The sequence below is a fragment of the Camellia sinensis genome, chromosome 11 (assembly GCF_055761805.1).
Source record: "Camellia sinensis isolate YWXY chromosome 11, ASM5576180v1, whole genome shotgun sequence".
Taxonomy (NCBI): Eukaryota; Viridiplantae; Streptophyta; class Magnoliopsida; order Ericales; family Theaceae; genus Camellia; species Camellia sinensis.
The window spans coordinates 136,685,504-136,696,678 of NC_138971.1; the positions used below are offsets into that span (position 1 = coordinate 136,685,504).

Below are 11,175 nucleotides of genomic sequence, written 5' to 3' on the forward strand. Positions count from 1 at the left end.
TAATCAAGAATCAATTTTTCATTCTAATTAATTCCAACAAGTGAAATTATGGGATCCAGAATCATATTTCCTTTTCTTTTAAAAAATTAGACATCCAAATTGAGCCAACAGACAAAAACAACACCTACACTGATCAACTATCAAAAAAAAAAAAAAAATCACTATCAATTTGCCTTTTTTAGATGCATAACCGAACAAAATACGCAATTCAAATCATTCAGAATAGTGGGTCTCACGAGACTCAACAACCGGTTCACTGAATAAATGCTTCTCCCTAATTGGCTATTCTACCTATATAAGCTGCATGTCTAATTGCAAAGGTTTCTTTCACCACCTATTGAGACCAACACAACCATTTCTGCAAAAACCTAAACGATCCCATTTAGGTACTGTTTGGTTAGCTGAAATGACTATTTCATTCCATTACATTCTAGTGAACTAAATAGAAACTATTATTAACAAAACTTGTACAATCAAAATCTTCAATTATGATTTAGCCAAAACCCCTCCACCATTGGATCCTTGTTTGGTGGAAAAGACAGCTCAATTTATTTTGTTTTATAAACCCCCCAAGACGAAAACACATAATTAAGTAAAGACAAGTAAAATATATGGTTGCGTTTGGTAAAGCTTTGTAACTATAATTTGAGAGTACGAATTATATTTTGAATTTGTGAATTTTGGAATTATGATTTGTGTGTGAAAAATTTGTTTGGTAAGAGTTTTGAATTGAGTAGGAAATTTTTGATGTGATATTTGATATTTGATACAAAAATTTACAACTCATAACCAAACATGCAACTCAAAATTCTATTAAAGCACATAAAAAATTTTAAAAATTTCAAAAAATATTTTTTTCGAATATATAAAATTTAACATATTAATTACAGAAAAAAAAAAAAATTACGCAGTCAACCGGCCGGACGACCGGTTAGGCCAAATTTCAATTTTTTTTTTGAAAATCGCACTCTCAAACAGAATTTTGTGTAGAGTTGTGAAAAATTAATTCCACAACCCTATCCAAACATCATATTCAAATGTGGTAGTAGAATTGTTCCAAACAGAACCTATATTTTTTTTTCTTGAACAATATTGTCAGAGTAACATATTACTATTCTATTTACATCAATCTTGACAGTAATAAATTTTATTTTATTTTTTTAAAAAATTTCATAATTAACATAGATCTTATTTGATAGATCTTGATAAAAAGATTCTAAAAATATTAATTTTATTAAAAACCGACATTTATATCAAAAATTATATTATTTTAAAATTTAATATTTTGATAATAGTGACATATGTTAAATTTTTTAAGAAATTTTTTTTGTGCTTATCTTTAATACATTGAACTTTTATTATGAGGAGATTTTAACCAAATTCCCAAAAAAACTACTTCATTAATGGCCCAACACAAGAAGCTAGCATTCTAACAGATTTTTGGCAAAGTAAGTACCCAATACAAACCATCCAATTAAAAGGAGAGAAAAAGACAGATGTCCAATCAGAAATGGCCACCCAACCATGAAAATGCCCAAACAAAGCACTGCTGTGAAAGGCAAGAACGATCTCAAGATTGAAAGAGTGTCAACCCAATGACCCTTGAACAGAATGAGAGCAGCCACATTGATCAAGTTCCAACCCATCGATCCGCGGTAACAAAGCCGATTCAGACAATTGGTGACAAACGAGTGGCAGTTACAGGTGAAGAGGTTATAGGATTTGTGCTCAAAGTGGCCAGTGCTTCGCGCGAGTGCATCGTCCCATGTGATTGCAGTCCCCTGCTCGGCATGCCTGTAGTGATGCTTGCATGTGTGCCCAGCGAGGTTTGGAGGAAAGCAGCACTATTTTTGACATTTCAAATCCCACAAAATTTATCAGTGGATCGATTAGCAGAATTCCGATTAGTGGTAGAATAAACACTGCAAATAAGATAGTAAAGAAAAAAGAGACACTCCTCTAGCTTGTCTGACATGTGTCTAGTGTTTGTCTGGGTCGGACACCGTACATGACCTAAGTGTCCATGCTTTATAGGTAGATGTCATTACATAAAACATAAAATAAAAAAAAAAATAAGGACTTTAACCTTCCATTTGCCTTGCAAGGTTTTCCTTTTGAGTAACGCTACAATGACCATTAATTTCTATTATTTTATCTTATCATCTGATGTGTTAGTCTAGTTGTCAACACTGTATTAGAGATATACATGAACAGTGGGACTTATTACACCAATGTTGTGTTAACAAGTAAGATGTTAATCATAATATGGTATAAAAATTTGGTTAAGTGTAGCATTGTTGTTTCCTCAAAAGGTGAAGGTGGTGGTGATAGTGAACAACTATGGAGGTGTGTACCTGCTCTCTGTCGAGTTGAAGGTATCTGGCTACACCACCAAATGCGAAATCATCAACACTTACAAAATTGGATCCGGAGAAATCTATTACCGTTCCATCTTCCCTGCATATGCCAACATGTCCGATGAAAGGCGTCAACCACGAGACCACTGGCAGGGGTGTCCAAACTAGACAACAAGGAAATTTTGCTTTCTTCGGATCAATTTCACCGAGTGGCCAAAGTTCATGCTGAATTCGTCGTTCGGAATTTGAATTTTCAACGTCATGAGCTGGTTTGAGCTCCATCATAGGAAGTCTTCCTGAAGACATATCTCTTCATACAATCTGGCATTGCCAAACATGCCCGTGTCAGAAACTAATCTCCAACATAATTACATAATCGCAATAACATGATTTATATAACCAGTAGTACTCAATGTAAAATCTGATCTACAAAAAGTGAAACTGACATAATTTCATGTTCAACTCAAAGATTATCCTCCTAACTCCATGAGTATGGTTCTTCAGAGTAAGTGACGTACACATGTCGGATGTGTTGAAGTCCGACACTCCACATGCCCTAAAATTTGCTCTTTTCTTGCACGTGGTTATCAAAGATTGATCAGAATACAAACCATGTTATAACCTATCAAAAACTTTCCAAATGCACATGTTTTTGTAGACTTTGAAAATTCCATGTTTGAGTTCAGCACGACTTTGTTCTGGCACCAATACATAATATGCTTGCCTAGTCTTCCAATCCATCCCATGTTATATTTCAGAATCTTTGAAACTTTAGTTATTCCATCACAACATAACTTACCCTCGTCAAGTTCAATTTTGTTCGCATTCATCAAATTCCAAAGAATTTATGGAAAGAACATCCAATAGCTAATCAACATCATACACAGATATTAATTTTGTAAGTTGTGGCCCTTTTTTTTTTTGGTGAGTCCAACTTTGTCGTCTCTAGGACCAATAAATCCCATAAAAGTTAGTTAGGACAATAAATTCTCACCTTTATGGCATGTTTGATTGGGTGGATTAGAGCATGGGATTGGGATTATTAATCCGTGAGCCCAATTATCCTATGTTTGTTTTAACATTTTGGTTTAGGATTATTAATCCAATGGATAATTAATCCTAAAAATTTATAGGATTATTAGTAATGGGGTAGGGGTGGGATTATTAATCCAATGGATATTAATCCAATTGGATAATGAATACCATACTAATCTAATAGGATTATTAATACTTCACTATTAGTCTTGTGAATCAAACATGACCTTAAAGTTTTATGCCCAAAATACTCTATTTGTATAGATGTCTTATATGCTCCTCAAATTTATATACAAAATTTTCATTACATTTTTCCTTTCCATATTTAATTTACTTAAAAAATGACATTACACTTTTGATTCTAAGATTAAACTATCAGCCTAGTGTAATTCATAATTATTCACAAATATGAAACAAAAACAAAGACCTAGTGCACTACTTTGGATAAAATCTTAGGTTGTGGGGTGATATGGTGGCAGTGATGCATTTTTTCTTTGAGACTTGTCTTCCAGAGACCTTACAAGACTGGGAGGTGGCTTCCTTTTCAACAGTTGATTGAGGAGAGGGATGACATATAGTCTAAGAAGCATGGACATGGATGAGGATATGGGTACGGACACGGGACACTGTGAAATTAAAAAAAAAGTATCCACAAGGCAAGAATACAGAAAAATAAATATCTTATATATATATATATATATTTATTTGTTGTGCATGAATATAAATTTACGACACAGATATAACATGCAACAACATATATGTGGGTGTGTTTTTTTATTTTTTATTTTTTTCACTTTCCTTCCTTCTTGGTATTCATATATTTTACTTTGACCAAAAATCATCTTTTTAAAGTGATAATAAGAAAACTCAAATTATCTTTTTTAAGTGATAACAAACAAACTCACAAAGGTGTCCTGAAGCGTGACTACATAGTGGACATGAGTGTCATGCAAAAAATAATAATTAAAGAAATTGGCACGTGTACAGCGTGTCCCTAGAGGGTCGGTGTCCATCAGAGTTTATACTCACTTTATGTACTTCGATGCTGATGTGTAAAATAGGTACACATACACAAAAATGGCTCTACATGTGCATGAGTGTATATTGTAGCATTTATGCAATGGATAATTTGATATAAGTATCAAAATAAAAACTAGATAAAATGTAATATGTTGTTCATAGATAATTTATTAAAAAAATATATATATTAGAATATAAGATATCTTACATACAAATATGCATCTAAGTTTTATCAAAGCATTAACAAGCCTAATGTTGGTTGTAGAGGTTGTTGATTTTTATTCCACATAATTTACTAGATTTTGAATTTTGGTGTCCTCTAATCTTCACTTATTGTTCAGTGGAGGACGGCAAGGTTGAAATATAACAAGGACAAGTGGGGTAAAATTGAAAATTAACAACACACACACACACACACACACACACACAAAAAAAAAAAAAAAAAAAAAAACAGTGCAACTTTTTCCCAAATGTGAAAACTCATGTCCAAACAATGTTTGCAATGCACACTTTGTATTGTTAAGCACACACACTAAAGAATGTTTGGGCTCCCAACCACGTGGAAAAAGCAAAGCATCATTCAAATCACCGAGGACCTAAATTCTCATATAGAAAATACTACAATCCTAGATTGCCAAGTTGGTATTTAGACTATCAAAAAGATTGGAAGAACAATAAAAAATATTGCTAAAGGTTTGCAACGCATCATTCAAATCACCGAGGATAGGGAATCATTAACCAAAAAAAAAAATGCCCTACTTTGTGTCATTTTTGTAAGGAACAACCATATAGCATATCACTAGCAAAACGTAAAAGAAGTACCTGGGACCTAAATTCTCATACAGTAACAACTAAAATCCTAGATTGCCAAGTTTAGACTATCAAAAAAATTGTAAGAACAATAAAAAATATTGCAGAGAATTTGCAAAGAAACACACATATACGAAAAAGTTAAATAGGGACCAAAAAATAGCATCACTGTTGACCAAGATTTGAAGTAACCTCACCACTCTTGTAAACATTTTCTCTTATTAATCCCTTATTATAAACATGGCTTCCGTCAATATTTAATTATGAAGGTCAGCCAAGTAGATGACCCAAATAATCCATTCTTTTGCAATAGTGAGAGTCTAATATTTTGGTTTTCTAAATAGTATTTTCCCCACTTAGTAAGGATTGCTTGTTACTACATATATGCCAACATTGATATATTCTTTTAAACATATAAATAGGCATCTATAGATATACTCCTAATTCTCATGCCATGAAAATCTGAAAAAATATAAGAACAACAATGAAAAAATGCATACTTATGTCTATTACATAAATAACTCCTAGAACATAGAAATGGATAAACAAGTTAATATGATCAATAAGATATGCATTAAATAAAAACAAAAAACAAAAATCCAAAGCTCACACACTTTTACTAGTATATGAAATTATATCACATGTTAAGATATGATGAATAACTGGTTTCTGAAAACTACACCAAATAGGACCTCAATTCTCATACCTTACCTTACATTTTCACTAAAACTCTATTTGATCCTTCTAAAAGTAAAGCAATTAAAAATCAAGAAATTGTTGGAAATGCTTGAAAAGGGTAAGCTTAACCATCTTCACACATTTTCATTCCCTCTCTAGTCTTTGCAAGTACCAAACACTGTTTGGTAAACAGTCCTATCCCATGAATGATACAAAAGCCTAAAAATCCAACAAAAAGGCTTCCTAATTCACATGTGACTTAAAAAACATCACTAGAAAACAAAAACAGAAAACATCTTCTCTAGTAGTAGTAGGCAATAGCAAAGTAGTGAAAAGAAACAAAAAAATCTAAAATCTTTTCAATTCCAAAAATTTTATACATTAATTTCTAGCATTCTACATAGTTGTGAACAAAAGACACCACATTCAAGCAATCTTTCAAGTTATTAATACCCATTACAATAATGAACACATTGAATCAGAAGATCGTTTTGGTTAAACACCAAATGCACCGTTTGGCTTCCAAGAAAACAAAGGAAAGCAAAAGAATAACAAGCAGAGATTCCAAAACAAACCCTTTTTCCCTAGTTGAAAATAAAAGAAAACCCAAAAAACAACATACTATCAGACTAACAAATTAAAAATAAAAAATAAAAAAAACAGAAAAAATATTGGGTTTATTTTTTCCCACAACTTTCCAGGCAACCAAACAGAGACCCAGTAATGCATATGGATCAATACTCAAAAAAATAAAATAAAGAGGGACTGAGAAATGATGAAGTGAAACGTACCAGTAAGGATAGGTTGGGGGGATGAAACAGAGTGATGAACAGTTGGAAAGGAAGGTCGGTGCCAAAGAATTCAAAGAAGAAGAAGCTTCAGACATGTGAAGAAGACGAATGACGAAGATGTATATAAATAGCAAAATTGTCTGATTTATTGGGACAACAAGACTTCATTTTCACGGTTTTCTCTCTTTTATTTTTTATTTTGAGAGAGAGAGAGAGAGAGAGAGATTTTATTTTATTTTATTTCATTTCATTTCATTTGTTTTGAAAATGGCAAGGGAAAGGCAGGGAGATGGCAAGGTGCATGAACCTGAGCCTGTCCCTATGAATCTACTTAAATGGTGGACCCCATCTCTATATACGAAAAATTATTTAAGCCTGGATGGGTTTGATTTTGATTGAAGAAAATTTTTTAATCTAGTGATTTTGAAAAAAAATTTCTAAAATCGTTTTTTTATCTCTTATATATTAATTAATTTTTTTTTACATATATTTATTTAATTGTAATAAAAATTAAATTATCTCAAATTCTTATATTTTAAAATTATTTTTAAAATATACAATCAAACAAATTAAAAAAAAAATTAACCTCTTTCTTTATTTTTTTTTTAACTCTCCAAATTAAACTAAACAAATGTCACGTGATGATACATCCCACCAACTATAATATATCATATTTTTGTTATTTTCTAATCATCTAAGTATAAAATCATAAGCATTACCTTTTTGACCAATCAAAACAGCCTTGAGGCACACGTGAATATACCTTAACACTAACTAATAACTTCTCCTCTACCTACATACTATATGTACTTCCTAGTATTTTTGCGTATATATGTATTTATACAATAACATTCATTGCATATGGTGGACTAATATATTAATGAAAAATATTTCACATCTCTATTTTTTTTTTTCAATTTGATATGCTACAATAAATGTTAATATTTAATTCCTTACCTACCCAACAGAGGAATGCTATAAACTTTCAATGGTGGTATTATATGTATCAATTAATACATTAATTAGTATATTAACATACCTTATGACATTATTATTGACCCTATCTACTATACAAATTATAAATACTCAAAACCGTTAAAATTATGTCACATTATCTACTAGTACACTAATTAATATATTAATTGATGCATATAGCATTATTTAACCCCAAAAATTCTACCAAGGTTTCCATTAAACGTCTCACATCATGTGATGTAATAATGGCCAGGCCCGTCTGAGCCCGGGCTCAGGCAGGCCCAAGCAGGCCTCGTGGGTTCTCGTTTTTTTTTTAGCAGGCCAGGTCAGGCCAGCTCATGGATCAAAAGTGAGGCCCAGCCCTAAGCCCAAGTTCAAACCCGCTCATAATAGGACCTAAGGCCGGACCCATACCCATGTGAGACATTTATTAGAACTTTTGAAATCTCTAACATTTTTATACCCAACATGTATAAAGGCTCTTTCTCCTGTTGCATCATCATTATAAGGGTTCGTTAGGGATGTGAGTTGACTTTTTAGTCTTTTGACTATTTTAGCCTGAGATTAAAAAGCCTCGTTTGAAATAGATTTTTTGATTTTTTTGACTTTTATAAGAGAAAAATGAAATGATTTTGATTGATGTGATATTTTGTTTTATTGAGTTAAAAAATTTACTTTATCTTTTTGTGTCTAAAATTGTCACGACCCAAACCCGGCCCTATGGGTTTAGCACCGTAACCGGCCAGTAATCCGAGATTACCGAAGGCCTGCTTAACAGTAGTACAGTAAAACAGAGTACAGGGCCTGGCGGAAGCCAATACAGTAAATGAATAATGTCCATTGAGCTGTGACAGTCTGCATGCCAAAAAGATTTTTCATGCATTCACATATACAAACAGTACAGTCTATACAAAATTTACAGTCACACAGTACAGGGACCTAATCCCTCGATAGCAGTACGGTAAACATTCAGTCTATACAGAACAGTAGACGGTACAGAAGGGGGAATTGTAAAACACCCCTAAGCCTTAACACGATAGGCTCGGAACCTCGCAGTGAGGCACATAGGCTGGCTTGACAAAACTGGAGTCTAACCCACGCTCCTAGCTCCGGTCTGGTGGCTGAGCACCTACATATATATATAAACAGTGAGCTAAAGCCCAGTGAATAACATAATGCGTAAAGAGGTTATGAATGAAATGTCCTTACAGTAATGAAATCAGTTCATTAAACAATACTTCAGTCTTTCAGTCAGAACAGTTATTCAGTCATATGTGGTACATCCATTAGCATAGCAGTAAACAGTAGGTCTTAAAGACCGAACAGTAATGATGGCCATCAGTCAGTAAACAGTAGTGGTTCCACGAGGGAACCGACAGAGATCTCTGTAACAGTAACAGTAAACAGTAGGTGCTAAGGATGCCACAATACAGTTCAGAATATAGGACATACATTCATTCAGTAAACAGTATCAGTTCAGTAAACAGTTCAGTTCAGTATTCAGAAGATAATCATTTTGAACATATCTTTACACAATTGTTACTCACAGAGTTCGGGCTACAGTAAGCTAGAGCGTGTCTCCCCAGTCGCCAACCCTACACAGTTAACAGATTGAACACACTAAGCTACGCAGTTGGGAAATATAACAACTTAATCCCTAATGCCTCGGTGTGTTCTACCTCTATATCCTCAATAAGATGTCTTAAACTAGGCCTAAGAATGCCTAGGATGGGATGAGGATGCAAGGAGGCACACTAAAAAGCATTTTCAGAAAAACAGATTCCCGCTCGAGCGCAGGTTTCCCCGCTCGAGCGGTCATGCAATAAAGGTACACGCTCGAGCGTAAACTTTCCCGCTCGAGCGTACTGTAAAAGTACTGGATGGGTGAAATCTCCGCTCGACGCCCGCTCGAGCTTGAGACATGACTCCGCTCGAGCGCCCGATCCTCCGCTTGAGCGGACTGTAAAACAGTGCAGAGAGATGCTGAATGCTCGAATTCCACGCTCGAGTGGAACTTCCCCCGCTCGAGCGGAAGTGCGAAATCTGGAAAACCCAGATTGCACCTCCAAGCTCAAACTCAAGTTTAAATGCATCAAAACCGATCCTCTTGGGCTCATTTTCTGGAAAACTCTTATAAACACATGGAATAACATGATTCAAAGCTCAATTTTGAGAAATCAAGGCCCAAGGGTGGTTAATTCAAACCCAATTTCAAGAACAATATGAACATGCAAACATGCATGAATTCAAATCATTTTGAAGCTTCAATTTGATGCTCTCAGGAGCCAATTCTTTTCAAAACATGGTGAATTCATGGACTTAAACATGATTATGAACATGCATGTAACCTTTTGCCATGAAAACAACTCAAACATCTACAATACAAACATGCATGCATGAAATGAGCTTCAAATCAACAACAATGAACCAAAATATGACTTAGTCCTACAATGAAGCATGACTCATGCAAGAACTAGTTCAATGGCAACAATAAGAAGGTGAGTTTCCTACCTTAGTCTTGTATTCAAGGTTTAGGGGCTCAAATGTGAAATCTACACTTCAATCCAAACAATTCTTCAAGATGAATTCCAAGTTCTCACACTCTCTCCCTCTCTTGGTCGGCTAGAGCAAGAAAATGGCTGAGCAAAATGTTGCCTAAGTGTATATTGAGGCTCAAATATGTTATATTGAGTGGGCCACTAAGGGTGGCAAAATGGTAATTAAGTCAAACTCTTTAATTAGCTTAATTTAATCTAATTTAATCATACCTAATCAGTTTTCAGGTAAATACATCATAAAATCACATTAATTATGACGGTCATAAAACATTAATCAGTTCCGGATTCGGCCGCCGATAGGGCCTTCAATTAGCAGTCTAAACATATAAGCATGAACAGATAATCATACAGTCAACAGATAAAATGCAATTCAAACAGAAGTATTCATTCCATTCAGTTTCAATTTCGGTCAGTCAGTTCAGTACTTTTAATCAGTTCAATTATCAGTCATGATCAATTCAGTTTCACGGTAATCAGCGTTTATCGGTAACTAATCAGTCATTAATCGATAAACAGTATGAGGGTTGTTACAAAAATAATCAAAAAATTAAAAAAATTAGCATGCCAAATGAACGCTAGGTGAGTCTTTAACATTGGAGTAATAAAATTGTCCAAATCTCTTTTGTGAATTTGCGAATTCAAATTGTAAATCTCTATGCAGTTTTCTTTTACTAATTTTTAAAATTTTAAAAAATTAATACATATAGTAATTGTTAAAAAAAGATATTCTTTTTATACATATTAAAACTTTGTGGTAAATATCAAATAGTTTTTTAATTTTAGTTAACTTCAAATTTTTTTACTTTATGAATAAAAGCCATAAAAAAATAAAAAAATAAAAAAAAAGAGAAAATTACCACGCAATGGCACTTCTAAAAAGTTATTACAGTTTCACGGTCAAAATTATGATTGAAATAATTAATATTTATAAAATTTATCACTTATTTATAG

General features: G+C 33.4%; 1 protein-coding gene across 2 annotated transcripts; it reads right to left on the bottom strand.

Moving 5' to 3' along the window:
* Window positions 1–1,380: 1,380 nt before the first annotated feature.
* LOC114322684 (protein REVERSION-TO-ETHYLENE SENSITIVITY1-like) lies at window positions 1,381–8,205 on the bottom strand. 2 transcript variants are annotated; one of them, XM_082895360.1, is made up of 4 exons: window positions 6,692–8,205; window positions 2,804–2,925; window positions 2,355–2,678; window positions 1,381–1,844 (listed from the first exon to the last, which is right to left on the bottom strand). In XM_082895360.1, exons 3-4 carry the CDS (start codon window positions 2,661–2,663, stop codon window positions 1,422–1,424), a joined length of 732 nt encoding a protein of 243 aa, XP_082751486.1. In that variant the 5' UTR covers window positions 2,664–2,678; window positions 2,804–2,925; window positions 6,692–8,205; the 3' UTR covers window positions 1,381–1,421. The 2 variants fall into 2 exon arrangements, with proteins under 2 accessions (XP_082751486.1, XP_082751485.1); XM_082895359.1 differs by lacking the exon at window positions 2,804–2,925 and having other exon boundaries at window positions 6,692–6,977.
* Window positions 8,206–11,175: the final 2,970 nt, after the last annotated feature.